Source organism: Cnephaeus nilssonii (assembly GCF_951640355.1).
Source record: "Cnephaeus nilssonii genome assembly, chromosome: 17".
NCBI lineage: Eukaryota > Metazoa > Chordata > Mammalia > Chiroptera > Vespertilionidae > Cnephaeus > Cnephaeus nilssonii.
In genome coordinates, this window is record NC_137088.1 from 35,378,322 (window position 1) to 35,396,826 (window position 18,505).

Genomic DNA, 18,505 nt, shown 5'->3' on the forward strand with positions numbered 1-18,505 from the left:
ACCTTGGTTGCGGGCACATCCTCAGTAGGGGGTGTGCAAGAGGCAGCTGATCGATGTTTCTCTCTCATCGATGTTTCTAACTCTCTATCCCTCTCTCTTCCTCTCTGTAAAAAAATCAATAAAATATATTTTTTTAATAAAAAGACCATGTACATCTGAAAATTTTACCCTTGCAGTGATTGACAGTTTGGACTAAATATCAAAATTTAAGTTGGAAATAATTTTCCCTCAGAATTTTTAAATCATAGCTTCATCTCTTCTAGTTTCTAGTGTTGCATTAAAAAGTCTAATGAGCCTTTGTACTCCTGCATTTTCCAGTCATTGGATACAGGAAGCTCACAGGACAGAACTAGGAGGGGCTCTGAGAAAGTGCCAGCTGCCAGTGGAATGAGTACTTTGGCCCTGAAGCCAGGATCTGGGTGATGCAACACAGCATCCACCATAATATAACCATATCTCTTCTAAAAAATATCTGCTTTAGTGAGATACAATACACATACCATAAAATTGAGTGGGTTTTAGTATATTCACAGACTTGTGTAGCTATCATCACAATCTAATTTTAGAACATTCCCATCACTCAAAAAAGAAATTTCATACTCATTAGCAGTGCTTAGCTTCTCCTCCCCCAGGCAACACTGATCTATTTTCTGCCTCTGTGGATTTGCCTATTCTAGATACTTCATATAAATACAATATGTGGACTTTTTCCATATCCCTTTTAAAATGCAATTTGACTCTTATCCTTTAACTGAATGCTTTCTCTTTCATGTTAGTAAAACAGGAAGAATTAAAGAATAAGGATAATCAGAATTTAATTTATTTGGACATGTCACCTAATATTTTGTCTTTATTTAAAAATTCCAGTGCATTCTTTTCTGAGAGAAAAAGCAGTGGCAAATGCTATTTTATTTGTTTGTTTGTTTGTTAATCCTCAGCCAAGGATATTTTTTCCATTGATTTTTAGAGAGAGTGGGATGCTTACCTCTGTATTTCTGAATAATGATTTGACTGTCTAATTGGTTTTTTACTGTTGTCTTAAAGTTAAAACCTAAGGGGGGCGGCGAAGGGGGGAGAGAAAGAGAAGCTTCGATGTGAGAGATACATCCTGCATGCACCCCAACTTAGGCAGGGATGGAACCTGCAACGTGGGTACGTGCCCTTGATAGGAATTAAACCCATGACCCTTTAGTACGAGGGCCAATGCTCTAACCACTTAACCACATCAGCCAGGGTACAAATGCTATTTTCTAATTCCTCATAGAACTCAGACCATTTTGGTAATTCTGAAATGCTTGAAAGTTTCAAGCATTTGAAATAGGTAAAACTTTTAGAAATATATTGTCCTTTTCACTAATCTCAATACTTGGCTCCAAAATATGAGTCCATAAATGTCATTTCTAGCATATTTTCCAGAAATATCCTTTTGTTTGGTCATTCTCTAGCCAAAGCTAAGTAGAGGCTGAATTCTGTGAATTTAGAACCATCTTACCTAATAAAAGAGAAACATGCAAATTAACCATCACTCCGCTATACCCACAGCCAATCAGAGTGAGTATGCAAATTAACCCAACAAATATGGAGGTTAATTTGCGTATGCAGGAGCAGAGCGGTGTGAAACCTGCTATGAGGGGAAGGGGGGCGGCGGAGGAAGCTACTGGAGTGGTGCTCTGGACAGAAGCGAGGACTTGCTGGCTCCAGGCGGCCCGGGAGCGGGGACTTGCCAGCTCCCGGGCGGCTGGGAGCGAAGCCAGGGGAAGGAAGGCCTATTATTGCATGAATATCATGCAATGGGCCTCTAGTCTTAATGATAAATATGAAATATTTAGGTTAAAAAAAACTATACCTGTATTGGAGCCATTAAATAATAGCATTTTTTTTCTTTGCATAGATTTTATAGATAAAACTAGAAAATCAAGACATTGGCATGTACTCAATAAATATTTATTGAATAAAAAATGTGGTAAAATGAGTGAATTCTAATTAAGAAAGTCGGTTGTATCTTGAAAACCTGAATCTAAAATGTAGTACATTCATTTGTCTAATTGGTTTTTTACTGTTGTCTTAAAGTTAAAACCTAAACATTTGTTTAGCCCTAACTGGTTTGGCTCAGTGGATAGAGTGTCGGCCTGCGGACTCAAGGGTCCCAGGTTCGATTCCAGTCAAGGGCATGTACCTTGGTTGTGGGCACATACCCAATAGGGAGTGTGCAGGAGGCAGCTGATCGATGTTTCTCATCGATGTTGCTATGTCTCTATCCCTCTCCCTCTCTGTAAAAAATCAATTAAAATATATATATACATGTTATATATATATAAAATAAAAGAATACAAGAAAAATTCTTACTTAGAAAATAATGTGATGTGTTCTTGAGGGCAGTGTTACTGGTTCTCAGCTTGGCAGGCAGTGTTTACACGATTTTGTAAAAAATTAGTTTCATGAAGTAAAGTATATTAAACTGGGCATTAGGGAAGCTAAGTGCGGCCTCAGCTCTGTGGCTTTTTTTGTTTGTTTTTATTGATTTCAGAGAGGAAGGGAGAGAGAGAAAGATAGAAACATGAACGATCAGAGAGAATTATTGATCTGCTGCCTCATGCACACCCCACACTGGTGACTGAGCCCACAACCCGTGCATGTGCCCTGACCGGGAAGGAGCCATGACCTTCTGGTTCATAGGTCAATACTCAACTACTGAGCCATGCCAGGCTAACTTTTGATTCAAAGATTTCTAAGTTAATTCTGATGTATAGTTATACGTTTTATTTCTGTATTTATCTTTCAATTTGATGTATTTTAGAATATGCTGAGAACAGAAACCACTGTTGTAACTTACTCCTATTTAAGAAATAACGACAACTAAGATTTATTGATGCAGTTGCTCATTTTTTAAATCAACCAGTGTTGTTGTTTTTTTGTGAGTACCTACTATGTGTCAGGGTATTAAAGTGAACATCCTTAGTTTTTATCATCACTTTATTCCTACAGTTTATGAAATACATCATGGTATATAAGAGACTCTAAAGGCAGGAGACAAGATTTAAATCCTTCTCTCTCTTATTGGCTCTATGATCCTGGCTATGTTACTCTTGTGTTCTTGTGTTTAAATTGGAAGAAATGGCCCTTAGCTGGTTTGGCTCAGTGGATAGGGCATTGGCCTGTGGACTGAAGGGTCCCAGGTTTGATTCCAGTCAAGGGCATATGCCTGGGTTGCGGGTTTGATCCCCAGGGGGCGGCATGCAGGAGGCAGCCAGTCATTGCTTCCCTCTCATCATTGATGTTTCTATAAATATATCTCTCTTTCCCTTCCTCTCTGAAACCAATAAAAATATATATTAAAAAATAAATGGAAGAAGTAATTTCAGTGGCTGGATTTGCTGGGGCCTTAATGACTGTTAGCTGCAGCCTTACTTCCTTTAAGTATTGGATTTAAGACAAATAGAAACTTTAAAACTGAGAATCAGAAATCAATCCTTGAAAGAGGCATTTCTTCTTATCTCTGTAAAAATGGAACATTATAGGTAAAGAATTGGCTTTTATGAAGGAACTTAGAATCCTGAACACTTAGGCATTTAGTTTCAGAAAGGAGACTGTCTCCTTAGTATGCTGTCTAGTCTAGCATATGGGTTCATATATGTTTGTGTGACTTTAAAGAGAAGTCATGGGACCCTGGCGGGTGGCTCAGTCAGCTAGAGTGTTGTCCCAGGCACCAAAAGGTTGTGGGTTTGATTCCTGGTCAGGGCACATCACTATGTTGCAGGTTTGATCCCTGGTTGAGTGTGCATGGTAGGCAACCGATCGATGTTTCTCTCTCATATCCGTGTTTCTGTCTCTCCCTTCCTCCCTCTAAACATATCCTCAGGTGAGGATTAAAAATATAAAATAAAGAGAAACAATGGACCTTTGAATATTTATAGAATTCAAAGAACTTTCCATCGACATCATCTTTTTTTTTTAATTCCTTAGATAGATAAAAGCCCAGAAGGACAGTTCACTCAGCTGTTGGCATTGCCCAAAACCTTACAGCAAGAAATACATCATATTATGGATCCTCCTGGAAAAAACAGAGATGTGGAAGAAACTCTTTTCCAACTTGCTCATGACCCTGACTGTGGAGACGTCGTGCACCTAGGTATGTTTATGAATTTGACTTTGAGGAAGTGCTGGCCATGGGTAGAAGCAAGCTTTGTGACAGTGATGTATTCTTTATTCTTTCTTACCTGGTGATATCAAGAGATAGATTGCTTCTAGGAAGAAGAAAGCACTAACAGTCTGGGGGTTTCCAAATTTAAATGTTCATTTGTTTGAAGTAGGTATAAAAGTATTTCTATGTTCCAATTCCTGGGTCCTAAATCACTGTCTAAGGGGGGAAACAATGTTTCTTTTGGTCCTAAGAGCATAACTTTTAGCAGTTACTTCAAAGACAAGTCTGTGTTCTTCCTGGTGGTCTGAGAAGGCAGGAGACTGGTGACATTTTTATTGCTTTAATACCAAGAACACAGCTTTTTTATCAGATGACTTTAAAAACACAGCTTTCATCAACCAGTTCCCATTCAGTGTATCTCATAGTGTGTTCAGCAGGTACCCTGACATAGCCTATGTTCTGGGCATTAGCCCCAGGGCTTCCCTAATATTTACCAAAAAATCTGAACCTTGTCTTCAGAGACCCACTTCCCTTTGAGATGTTAAAGGTATTTTATGAGGTCAGTCAGTAAAGAATTAATTTTGGCCGTAACCGGTTTGGCTCAGTGGATAGAGCGTCGGCCTGCAGACTGAAAGGTCCCAGGTTCGATTCCGGTCAAGGGCACGTACCTTGGTTGCGGGCACATCCCCAGTAGGAGGTGTGCAGGAGGCAGCGGATCGATGTTTCTCTCTCATCGATGTTTCTAACTCTCTCTCCCTCTCCCTTCCTGTCTGTAAAAAAATCAATAAAATAAATTTTAAAAAAAAAAGAATTAATTTTGAAATTGAAAATGACTCCCTCCCTGCCCGGCCAGCATGGCTCAGTGATTGAGCATTGACCTATGAACCAGGAGGTCATGGTTTGATTCCTGGTCAGGGCACATGCCCAGCTTGTGGGCTCTATCCCCAGTGTGGGGTGTGCAGGAGGCAGCAGATTAATGATTCTCTCTCATCATTGATGTTTCTGTCTCTTACTCCCTCTCCCTTCCTCTCTGAAATCAATAAAAATATATTTAAAAAAAAGAAAATGACTCCCTCCCTCAGATGAGTGCATTCTCCTATTTCCTTGACTACTTAACCCTCTAAGGTGCAAGCCACTGTGCTAAATAATCACAATGACAATATTGAAATTAGCTGCAATAGGCGGGCTCCACGCACACTCTCTGGGACCTGCCCCAGGTTGTCAGAGCATATGTTTAGGTCACCAGATATCTATTCTGAAGATAAATATAGAGGCATGTCCTTTGTTTGTTGTTTTTTATTTTAACATGAATCTGGTCACGGTGTGATCTCTGCTGCCTTTCTTAGGGCATGGGGGACTCTACTATTGATCCTCACTGAGGAGTCCCCTTGTGTGTTTTCAGAATGGGAGTTTTATTCCTGGGCAGAAACATTTGTTTTTTTTATTTTGTTTTTTTTGTTTGAGAACCAGCAGCCTTAGGTAGGTTTAAAGTCATAAATTGACCTTTGAAGGTCACCTAACCCACCCTGTTTAAGGTGAGGAGGCCAGGCCCAGAGGGGTCAGTCATTTGCCTGTGCTCATGTAGGTGGGTGGTGACATGCTGGCAACTCCAGTCTCCTGGCCCTCAATCCTGCTACCCTTTTCACTGTCATTCTGTGACACCAGAACAGATAGATTTGCCTGTTTTATTGGCTAACTGAAAGAATATTTAGTTTCAGTTTTTTAGAAGTGTTGAGATGACTAACATCTGGCTTTTTTGGCATCCTTGTTGGATTTTTTCTCACAGGGCTTTCAGCAATTGTGAGACCTTCGAGTCTGAGACAGAGCACCAAAGGCATTTTCACGGCCGGTAAGAACTTAGAAAATCCGTCCCTGGTTAAACTGTAAAGCTTTGTCTGTGTCCTGACGGTTCTTGTGAAATGCTGGAATTCTAATGGTCATAAACTAGGACATTGCAATAATGTACAGGCAGGCAGACAGCACTGTAACCTGTTGGTCTAAGAAAGTCAAACCGTATGAGGTACTGTTGGAAGGCTTTACTGCCCTCGAAGGTTTCTGAATAACTCCTGTGTGCAGGCTTCCCCTCATGTTACACGTGCGTATCCTGCAGAACAGCAGCGCCGTGCTCTTCTCCCCCCTTTCCCCTCTCCAGACAACCACTCTCAAGTCTCTTAGTGGGGGATTTTTGTTTTCACTAAATAATAACCTTATGTTACTGCTTTTGACTTCTCACTAAGGAAGATTAGAATTCAACTCTCTACCCAACCTCACCACACACACTCACCCCTCCCTCCCATCCCTCTAATACAGATAGATACTATCTTGCAGCTGTGGTAAAGTCAGTGTGCAGAGTTTACACTGCCTGACTGTGTTAATGAGACTCCTAGGTGAGCCACATAAAACACTTTTCCTTCTCTGCACGACTTTCTTTGCCCACAGAGATTGTCTTTATGTTTCGTGTGAGGAATACATTCTTTCCTGTATCTCAGTCCTTTTTCTTCATGGTGCACACTCTCGTTTTGGTGAAGCACACCATGCAGTAATTTTCTGAGAAAGGATGCATGGGAGGCCAATTTGGAGACCATGTATGTCTAAACGTATCTCTAGTCTACCCTCCCACATAAATTGAGACTTAGCCTGGGGATAGATTGGAAATAATTTTTCTTTAGAATTTTGATACCATTGCTCCAACTATCTTCTCACTTCTAAGATTACTATAGAAGTCCAAAGCCATTTGGATTATTAATCCTTTGTGTATGTTCTTTCTGGAGGCCTGTTAGGTCTTCATTTTCCTGCAGGGCTCTGATGTGCTTTGAAGTATGTCTTGATCTGTTACGATACTCATTTTTCAGTTTGTTCACTCAGGATATAAGACATTTTTCATTTATTCTTTTTTATTTTTTTCCCATCTGTTTTCTCTCTTCCCTTTCTGGAACTCCTTTTATTCAAATATCGGACCTCCTAGTCTAGTTCTTTGGTTTTCTTTCTTTTTTCTCCTATGTTTGGTCTCCTTGTCCTTTTGTCTTATTTTCTAGGAGATTTTCTCAGCTTCGGCTTCCAACCCTTCTATTGAGTTTTTTTATTTCTGCTGTTACATTTCTAATTTCTAGGAGCTCTTTTTCTTTTCTTTTTCTCCCCAACTGAATCTTCCTTTTTAAAAAAAAAAAAATTTTTAAAACATCCTGTTCTTGATTTATGGGCTTAAGCATTTGAACCTCTTTGGATATAACCAAATTGCCCTCCCAAGTAGTTATATCAATCCCACTAGTAAAATATGAGAGTTCTTGTTTTTTCCCCATTTTTCCCAGTGTTGGGTAATGTCAAAAGATGGACTTTTCTAGTTCATTCTTTCTTATGTAACCATCCACTGAACGTCTCTCATGTGTTAGCCACACATACAAAGTGAACATGAGCCCTGACCTGTGTGCTCAGTGGTTAGGGCCTCGACCTGACCAGTCTCAGGTTCAATCCTGGGCCCCAGTCGGAATATGTGTGGGAGACAACCAGTTAATGTTTCTCTCTTAAATCAATATTTCTCTCTCTCCTCCCCCCCTCCCTCTTTTCCACTCTCTCTGAAAATCAGTGGGAAAAATATCCTTGGGTGAGGATTAAAAAAAAAAAAAGTGAACACAAAACACTCTCTCCTGCCTTCAAGAAGTTCATAGTCTAGAAAGAGAGACAGACATGTAAATAGAAATTTGCAGTAGTACCAGTGCATAAATGGCTCAGAGGTAACACAAAGACGGGAGTGGTCTTTCAGCCTGATTCTGATCCGTGGGTTGAGATTGCCAGGGAGCTGGTGTGTTCACACATCTCAGCATCTCACCCCAGCCTCCTGGATACACAGCTGAGTGTTTGGCCCCAAGGACACTGTGTGGCCCTCCTGAGTCTTTGGAAAGATTCATTCAGAGTCAGGAAAGAGTATGTGTGCCAGATCTACTCAGCTGACGATATTTCTGCCACTCGGGTACATAGCTTTGCATTTTCAGTTAAGTTACTTATTTAATCTGTGTTTCTGCTGTGCTTACCCTGGCAAGGCTGAATATGAGAATATGAGGTGCATTTGTTTGTTTGGGTGGTTCTGTGTTTTACATGATTGCAACTCCCTTTCTATAATCCTCATTGGGGGAGGCTGAATGTTTTGAGGGGTTTTTGTTTCTTTTCCTTTTTTAGGGAGGCTTCCCGTGCTATAAGGAATTACTACATTATTTATTACCTGTTGTTGTATTATGGGGTTTTAAAAAATTCCTTTTCATGTAGAAATACATGCTAAAATATTTAGATGAAAAGACAGGATGTCTGAGATTTGCTTCAAAATAAAACAGTGGAGGGAAGTGGGTAAACAGTAGATGACACAGGATTGGTCATGACTTGATACATTTTTGAAGCTGGATGAAGATACATTGAGACATAGTGTACTATTCTTTCGTAAGTTTGAATTTTACTCTAAGAAAAGGTTTTTAAAAATGAATCATATTTCAAGCTAAAATGACTCTTTGGTCCTCTTCCCACTCGTTCTTTCCAGTGACCAGCAGAGGGCAGTGGGTAACACCTCACAACACAGCCCAGATTTCCTTGTGGCCTTGGAGTGAGCACCCATTGCAGGTTCTCCCTGCGTGCTTACTGCTTGTTTCCCTTTTCCTTCTAAAGATACCGCATGGGATTGACGAAGTCCAGAGTGTCAGAATGTCTATAACCTGCACTGAGGTTGCAGAAATTGTGGGAAGTGATGAGCATCCATTCAGAGTCTAGAGGTTTACTTACCTTATGATCTGGCTTGTCTGGTTTATGATGGTTGTGGGCTGATGAAGGCGGTCCAGGCCAAGAGCAGGGGTTTGTGAGCCCCTGAGACTAGGGTTCAAATTCCAACCTAACTACTGTGACTTAGGCAAGTTACCTAATTTTTCTGAGTTGTAATTTCATGGGGATAATTATACCTGCCTTGCCAGGTTATAAAAATTATATCTTAAATATGTAAAAACATCTAGTACTGTGCCAAGTTTTTTTGTGTGTGTGTTTTTTTTTCTTTTGGTATCATTACCTAAACGTTTCCTGACCTCTCTTTAGAACATGGCTCTTTTCACTGTCATATTCCAATAGCATTAGTCCCTTGACCAGGCCTCCAGCTGGAGTAAAGGAACTGAGTGGCCGATCTGCCTGTTTGTTTTCCCTCTAACTTCACAGCAAGCTTCAGAACCTCCCTCCTGCACTTTGTTCTTTAGAAGTCCTCTTGTTGCAGTCATAGCTGTTGTTCTGCCTTGCTTTTGCTAGGGCTGTCTCCCCTAAATCTCTAAAGTTCTATCTCTATTCAGTTTTCAGACAGCTGATGTATGATCTGCAGGATGAGAAAACCCCAATGTATTTGATTGAGATTTTATTCCTTTGTCGCCATTATCACTCTGCTTCTTTGCATCATCCTGCTCATATGGGAACAAAAAAGGAAGGTTCAAAAGCAGATACCTTTTTTTTTCCCCATCATACTTAAAAAAAAATGTTTTAATTGATTTGAGAGAGAGAGAAACATCTGTGTGAGAGAGAAATACCATTCGGCTGCCTCCTGCATGCCCCCTACCTGGGATTAAGCCTGCAACCCTGGCAGATCAGCAGCTGGAGCTAGCCAGCTCAGGAGTATCAAAAGACTGTTTAGCCTCCTAATACTTGCCTACTCCTTTCATAGTAGCAGCAGACGACATCTCATCTCGTACGAGTAACAGAGACCAGCTAAGCAAACTGTCATATTCTGAGCAGTAGCAGTCTTTTATGTTTCTAATCTGTTTAGAGAGAAGTGGAACTGTCTGAGTGTTCTGGTGTGGGAACTGGAAGAGAAATGGGGAGGGGGTGTGGGATTTAGAGATTAGACTGAGAAGTAAGCAGGAGCCAGACAAGGGAAGCCCTTAAAGGCCATGAAAGGGAATTCAGAGTTTCTTTTGAGGGCAGAGGGACTATAGAAAGGCCATTAGAGAACTGAGAACAGATTGAAGGGAGATAAAGCTATTGCTTGGGAAACTGGTTAGATATGGTTGCAGCCAGCCAGGTGAGGAATCGTGGCAGCCTGAACTGAAGTCATTGCAGGAGAGGCAGAGAGATGAGATGCCAGCAATACTTAGAAGGCAGATTGCCAGGTCTTGGTGAGTGGAGGGACATGGAAAGGGAGGGAGAGAGAGGAGTCACAGGAACTCCCAGGTTTTGGGTGTGAGAAGCAGTAAGATGGTGGTGCCATTTTATTTGTTTGTTTGTTTGTGTTGATTTCAGAGAGAGGGGGAGAGAGAGAAAGAGAAAGAGACAGATAGAAACATCAGTGATGAGAGTATTATCATTGATCGGCTGCCTTCTGCATGACCCCCACTGGTGTTCGAGCCACAATCTTGGCATGTGCCCTTGACCAGAATTGAACCCAGGACCCTTCAGTCCACAGGCCGATGCTCTGTCCACTGAGCCAAACCAGCTCGGGCGGTGGTGCCATTTTAGGAGGTGAGGAAGGTTGGGAGGGGATAATGAAGTTTAATTTTGGAAATCTTGCTTTATTTTTTCCCACCTGACTTTCTGGTCAGTCAGAATTCACTCTGGGGACAGGCGCCTATGTACTTCTCTAGCTTCAAAAGATTCAGCTGAATTAACAAGACAGGTTTAGTTTTGTTCTTAAAAAGATTCTGGCATGCCTCGATTGATTCTAACCAGCCCTTTCCTGGAACACAATAGAATGGATCATTCGTTGTTCTCTGCTTCTGGTTTCTTATAACTAAAACATTTATTCCATTTTTTGGGTACCTACATATTTAAATAAGAACACATAATAATAGTTAAAAATTTTTCCTGATAATGTGCTTATCATTTAAACTTGAAATTTTAAAAAATAAGTTGTATTTTCTGCTTCAAGAGAGATATTCTTTGTAGATATATCTCTAACTATGTTGGAAGTTAATTGGAAGAATGTTGAGGGCTTACTGATTTTCTCTCCTAAAGATCTGAAGTATAGAATTATGGGAAGGTAGAGACACCTCACAACCTACTCATATCTCTGCCTCACATTGTTTCCTAAAGAATTTTGTTTGTCATTGGACCCATCAATACAAGGTCACATAGGCAGTTTGTAGTCTTACATTTGTAGTAACGTTGCTGTAGGTCATGTAACACAAGCTGGAAATCAACAGAAGAAAAACCTTAAGAGCCATATATTGAAATAGATTTCTGTATCCTTCCAAAATAAAATCCTGACTTTAGATACTAATCAGAATTCATAATGGCTAGCTTTAGGTAAATAAGAATCTGTCTGAAGAAGATATATTTAAAGAAATGTTGCATTTTTATACATTGAAGAAGGAGCAAAGACAATAGTGATGGGTCTTAGAGTAAAATTTCTCTCCTACGAGGCTGTCTTCCCTCAAGACACTTTCTAAATGCAGACTTCCTAAATCACCATCCTTTTTTAAAGAAAGGAAGCAGAAACTAAAAGTAAGCTAATGTAGGCCAAGTAGAATTCTATAGATTGTGAACTCTATGAGGACAGAGACCATAACTGCTATTCATACCAGTATCCCCAACAACTCACTCAGTGTCTTATATAGGTGCACAATCAATATTCATTCAGTATATTACAGTGACTGGATAAATGACAGATTCTAGATCTTCTGGTAGTATGGAAAATCTCCATATATCCAGAAAAGTGCACAAATCATAAACTAATTTTCGTAAAGTGAACACACTCATGAACATAGTGCCCAGATGAAGAAATAAAACAGTACCAGTCCTAGAAACCCCCTTTACCAGTCACAGCCACTACTTCTCCAAGAGTAACTTAACTACTACCTTGACCTCTATTGCCATGCTTCTGTTTAGCCCATTTTCAAACTTTATATATGAATATGTACTCTCTTGTGTCTTCCACTCCTCATAACATCAGTGAGATTCATCATGGTGTGGGGACTAGCAGTAGTTCATTTATTCTCATTGTATCCAGATCATTGTGTGAATATACACAATTTCTTCACTCTACTGTTGATGGCTTCTTGAGCTGTGTCCAGTTTGGGGCTATTACAAGTAGTGCTGCTGGTTTTGTGCCTATCTTTTGATGAACATATTTATGCATTTCTGTTAGGTACAAACTTAGGGGTAGAATTACTAGATCATAAAGTGTGTTTATGTTTAACTGTGGTATCGACCAAACAATTGTTCAAATTATACTCCCACTAGTAGAGTTCCTATTGCAGCACTTCCTGGGCAAAGACTTGATATTATGTGTCTTTTTCTTTTCATTTTTTTATTACTTTTGTTTGTTTTTAGTTTATTTTAGAGAGAAACATCAATTTGTTGTTCCACATATTTATGCATTTACTGGTTACTTCCTATATGTGCTCTGACCAGGGATCAAACCTGCAATCTTAGTGTATTGGGACGATGCTCTAATCAACTGAGTTACCTGGCCAGGGCCTTTAATTTTACGTATTCAAATTTATCCATTTTGTCCTTTATTGTTAGCAACTTTTTGTGTCCTGTTTAGGAAATTTGGCCTATTCTACGTTCATGAAATTTAAGTTCTCCACTTTTGTTGCAATTAGAATATTGAGGCAGAAAGGACCCTTTATTCTGATCTATTGGTTCTTACCCTTTTGCAAATTCTGACTTTCTATAAAAATCTGGCTAAAACTTTGGACCTTCTGCACAGAAGTACACGTGTATCTACACAGTAAACGGTGACAGTTTCAAAGAGTTCACAGGGAGATGAAGTCTGTCCAGGGGCCCTTCTTAGACACCTCTAACCTAGTCTAAGCCAATCGTTGTGCAGATGAGGAAGTCAAGGCCAGAGAGGGGGAGTTACACTGTAAGTTTGTGGCCCAACTAGAACTAGAATTCAGACCTCTTGACTGCTATTCCATTGCTCTTTGTAACACCGTTCCCTGCTGCAGTCTTTCTGAGAGCCATTGAAGGCAGAGACGGTTTTAATTAAGGGAGGCTTTATGGACTAGCAGCCAAAAAAAAAAAAAAAAGCTACATGGTATCTATGATGTACTTTATGTATTTACTTTAAGTGTTAAGCTCCAAGGAGTCTGTGAGTAAGTTTTTAAAGTTGAACTGGGACTTATCATAGTCGATGCATCTTCCTCTAGCTCTGACTCAGTGCCCTGGGGTTGCTGTATTGAACCTTATCATATGCAACTACCTGTATTCTGCTTAGTGTCTTGATTGGTTCTGGCTGGAATTTTAAAAAGCACCTTATGTAAGAGCTTTCCAGTCTCAATGCTCAAGTGGGTGAGGTTTACCAGAGTGGTTGCTCCAGGGAGAAATTACAGGGGTGGAGGCCAAGGAAGGAGCTCTGAGTTTCTTGACGAGGCTGTGTCAGTTTGCAAGTAGTCAGTCAGTGGACAAGCCAGGCCAGAGTTTCTTGAAGTATTTACTAATGATTTTTCAGGGACCTTGCCTTATAATCTGCCACTATCTACAGTAGCCTCTTACAAGGTCCTTAGTGGACTAAGCAGCTTACCAGTAACATGGCCAGGTATTTTCAAGAGATCACACGTACCCAAGTGTTCGGAGTCTCTGGAACTAATCCTGTTACCTCATCGGCAGAGCTTACAAAGTGCACCGCCAGGGGTGGGCATTTCATACTCGCAGCACAGACCACAGTTTGTATCCCATGGTGAAAAAGACTAGTTGGATCTTTGAGCCACACCCTGAAACACGGACTAAATGATCTCATTTTCAACACAAAGGAAGTTGAGTCCATAATACTGTGTGCAAATAGGATCCTATCAGATCTGACAGACAAATAACACCCCACTTACTCTATCCCACTTTACTTCTTTCCCGTAAGCTCCCCAGAGAGCTTCTCCGGTTTTATCTGGTACTTGTGATTAAGTAGATAGAGGGTGTTGGGAGATCAGCTATCTGAATGAGGTACATCTGTTCTGTCATTTCAAAAGCATTTACCAAGTGCCTACTATGTGCTGGACACTATACTAGGTGATGGGGAGACAAGGATGAATAGGACAAGGTCCTTGTCTTCAAGGAACTCCCAATCTAGGCCGAGGAAGAGATTAATAAACCTGTTCCTAAGCAGTGTACAGTGGGGTGAGTGCTGTGCTGTACACCAGCAAGGTGGTGTGGGTCTAAGATAGGGGTGGGGAATATCTGGCCCATGGACCGTATAAAGGCCTGCAAAATCATTTGGTCTGGGCCTATCAGGCCATTAGGGGTGAGTTAAGTAAAGGTTTGGCCAAATATAGCAGGCTAGTTTTTAAGTTGATAATTGTGTATGGCTTGTGAATAATGTTATAAATATCCAAATGGTCCTTGGTAGAATAAAGGTTCCCCACCCCTGGTCTAGGAGGAGCAGTCTGAACTGGCCTGAGGAGTCAAGGAAGGCACTTCTAGAGAAGAAATCTGAAAGGGGATTTGAGCTCTACGCAGCAGAAAGTGATGGAAACAACATGCACTCTGGGCAGTGGCACACCCAGTGACCGAAGCAGCGAGGTGGGGTTGGTTGGATGCAGGATTGGGTTTTAGAAAGGGACCAGGGATGCCCATTTACATACAGATCTTGTCTTTGTTCTTCCTTTTTCTTTCTTTTTAACAACTACTAAATTCAAAGGCTGTCAGGGTGCTTGTATCTCAAAAGATTTCACTTACCCCAGAAACTCAGGTACCTTTGACATCATGCCACCATTTTAATCCTAAATGACAATCTTTTCCCCTCACATTGATCACATTAGTAACCCTTGGCTTTCAGGATCTCCTAGACATGGTCAGCCCATCACTGCTCTACTCTAAAGACAAGTCTCTGGTCTGAGTATCATAAAACCTATAGATGAGTATCCACTCAGGAAGCCTCAGTTTTCTCACTGTCTCTTCTTTTATCTTTTAGGCATGAAGAAATCGTTGGTTTATAGTTCACGAAAACTGCATAAAATGTGGAAAGGATGGCTGAGGAAAACATTCTGATTTTGCTTGGTTTTTATACATATATAGATTAATAAAGGGTTCCTTTTTGACAAAACAGTATTTGTTACTTTGACTCATTGCTTGAATTTTAAGATACCTTCGTTTGCATAATACAGCAAGTCCTCAAATAACATTATTTCTTTCTAATGTCCTTTCGTTATAGCGTTGATGAGGGTGGAAAGAATCGATTCCTGTGTAGAGTTTGCACATTCTCCCCATGTCTATGTGGGTTTCCTCTGGATATTCTGGTTTTCTTCCACATCCCAGAGATGTGCATGTGAGGTTCATCGGCAAGTCTAAATTGTCTCAGTCTGAGTGAGTGTGAGTGTGAGTGTGTATGCGTGTACGCGCGCGCACGTGTGCGCACAATCCTGTCCAGGATGTGTTGCAGCCTTGCACCCAGAGCTGCCAGGATAGGCTCCTGCCACTCGCCACCCGGGACTGGAATAGCAGGTTGGAAAATAATTATCTTGTGTTTCTTCATCTTTCTTAAATGTGTGTATAGCTCACATTTATTTCAGTGTTTATATTAGAAGAGTTTGGGTCTTTATTTAGAAGTTTGGTGATGTTCTTATGACTAGAAACATGTCGTAGGAACTTAACTTTTGTTTATCAATTAGCTTAGGATACAATTGGTTTTGTTATGCCTTGTTTTGCTTGAAGTTGCAGCTTCTAAGAACCTTTTGACAATGTTAATTGAACACTTACTGTACTTGATTTTGTAAATGTATGTTAGATGTTAGATACTTATGTAGGGGAGAACCAAATACCTTTTGAGGACTTAACATGAGAAGAGAAGAATCCTCTTCACATATAAAACCACTGGGGTTCTGCTTTCATAAGAACTTTAGCTCTGGTCTGCATTTTTTTGGTATGTGAGCATCAGAGACCTGGGGAACTGTGTGATGCTTGTGGACATACCGCCCTGGGGATGACGGGGCAGTGGGTGGGGGGAGGGGGGAAGGTTGGCTCTCTCTGCCTACTCCCCATCCTGTTCACTTGGTTGTTTCCAGTGAGAGCTCACAAGTGTGGCATCAACATTTTCCTGGATCTAGGTTTTTTACATTTCTCTGTGTTCTCCATGAAAGTGTTGGCAGTGACTTGGAGGAGGAGCCTTAGACCCCTTCAGAGCCTTCCCGTTACCCATTGCAGAGTGCCTCGAACAACAAAGGACTCATTAGCTCACAGAACTGAAAAATCAGAGGTGTGGTGGGCTTCAGAGTTGGTTTGATTCAGCAGGTTAATAGAATCATCCAGAGCTCAGTTTCTCCATCTCTCCTCTCTCTGCCCTTTGCCGTGTTGGCATCATACCAAGGCTGGCTGCCCTCTTAATTCTGAAACTGCTGGCAACAACTTCAAGGGCTATATGCTTCCCCATCTGCATTTGGGAAACAGAGGGTTCCTTGAAGAAGCCCTCTTAGAACAGCCTCTGTCTGGTTTCCTGGGCCCTAATTGGGTTGCCTGCCCATCCCTAAGCCAGTAACTGGCAAAGGATGGAACCAGGCACCCTTCGAGCCCCTGGGCTGCAGGGAAGGAGGAGATGCTTGGATGGAAACGGGGGAGGCTGTTGGGAGGTAACCGTCTTGTCCACCTCGATCTTCACCTCGGATTCTTCAGTCCAACCTTTGTCTTTCTTTTCTTCAAATGGTCTCTTCACCTCACACTGTTCCTATGATACAGTGCTCCAGTGCAGACCCTTCGGTTCCTTTGTAAATCTGAACAATATTTTTGTACTTGTTTTTTCTACCTTTGGGTTCCGCTCGTTTGAACCGAATTAAAAGCCTCATATATAGTGAAAGGAGCACAGGCTTAGGGTATGACCAAACCGTATTTAATCTCTGCTCCACTATTGACTAGCTATGGGACTCTGGGCAAGTTATTGAGCCTCTGAACAGTTTCACTGTGGAATGGGATAATATTACAAGTCTCTTTGGCTGTTGTGAGGATCCTGTGAGCTAAGTGTCCTATGTACTAGGGCACTGCCTACTACCATTCAGTAAATGATTATCACTACTATCATTATTTTGTATTATTTTTGTTATTTTCTTCTATAAGCCTTTATGTTTCTTTGTGTCAGGCTTTTCCTCAAGAAGCCAAAATGATTTCCCACCACTTACAGGATAAAATAAGAATTTCTCATTACCCTTAGTTCAGACTGCTAAAGCAGAGTATTACATACTGGGCTTATAAACAACAGAAACTTATTTCTGACAGTTCTGGAGCCTGGAAGTCTGTGATTAGAGTGCAAGTATGGTTGGGTTCTGGTGAGAGCCCTCTACTGGGTTGCAGAGAGCTGTTTCTCATATCCTCACACAGTGGCGAGGGCAGAGCTGAAGCAAGCTCTTATATCTATAATAATAAAAGTGTAATATGCTCATTAGACCGGACAGCCAAACGACCTTCCAGATATCATTCCGGATGTGTTTTTTTTTGGATGAAGCCACGGCGCCAGGGGCCAAGGCAGAGGCTGTTAGGGGCAATCAGGCAGGTGAGCAGTTAGGGGCGATCAGGCAGGCAGGCAGAGTGGTTAGGGGCGGTCAGGAGAGCTGTTAGGAGCCAGCTGTCCCGGATTGCGAGAGGGATGTCCGACTGCTAGTTTAGGCCCGATCCCAATCCCTGCAGGATCAGGCCTAAACTGGCAGTCATACATCCCCCGAGGGGTCCCAGATTGTAAGAGGGTGCAGGCTGGGCTGAGGGAAGCAGGGCCAAAATGATGGGCCCATAGTGATAACCCGTCTTATCTCATTTGTATATTGAGTGACAAATTTTTTGCTATTCTTGTATAGAAATTGGAGAAGCAGCTATGATCCCTAAAACTGGAAGGACTTCTAAGAGGGACTTTGCAGTGATTACGTGTTTTCCTCCTTTGCTGCAGATATGTAGCCCATCCTCTGGCAAAAGGCCCACAGACTTAGGTGTCCTTATGCACGTATGACAGGCAGAAGTCTCAGTCTGTTGATACAGTCCTTTCCCTTGAGACAGCGTAACACTGGGGACAGAAGTCTAAGGTAGGTTCCCTGGGAAACAGATTCCGAGAAAGGGATCGGCCTGAAGGAGGTTTACCAGAGTGTACTCTCAAGAAAGCAAGGGCAGCAGGATCAGGCAGAGGGGGACACTGGGCTGGGATGCAGCTGCAAGAGACCTCAGCTGTTCCTCCAGGGGAGCTCTGGACTGGGGTGGCCTTGCAGAATGGTCCTAATTGAGGCAAGACCTGGAGGCCACACCTGGTCATTGGATGTGGGGCCTACCCTTAGCCAGGTGACTTCCTCTGGCCAGTGGCAGGTCCCACAGAAGGGCTCAGCTGTGAGCCATCAGCCTTCAACAGTCCTGGCAGCGGGAGGAATGTCTGCTCCATGTCTGGAGGGAAATCTGGATGGTGCTGATGTCAAAAGGGCTTTCCAGGCCTTTGTCAGCTATAAAACCTCAGAG

General features: G+C 41.6%; 1 protein-coding gene across 2 annotated transcripts in view; it reads left to right on the forward strand.

The window, feature by feature from the left end:
- Positions 1-18,505, forward strand: part of TAMM41 (TAM41 mitochondrial translocator assembly and maintenance homolog) — a gene marked incomplete at its 3' end in the record, with an annotated part of 53,423 nt that overhangs the window by 28,900 nt on the left and 6,018 nt on the right. Inside the window, exons 6-8 of one of the 2 annotated variants that reach the window (XM_079795731.1) lie at positions 3,964-4,129; positions 5,928-5,990; positions 15,000-15,076. In XM_079795731.1, coding sequence (XP_079651857.1) covers positions 3,964-4,129; positions 5,928-5,990; positions 15,000-15,076 — 306 coding nt within the window. Of the gene's footprint in view, positions 1-3,963; positions 4,130-5,927; positions 5,991-14,999; positions 15,077-18,505 lie in introns of those variants that run through there. The other variant, XM_079795732.1, reaches the window with a different exon arrangement.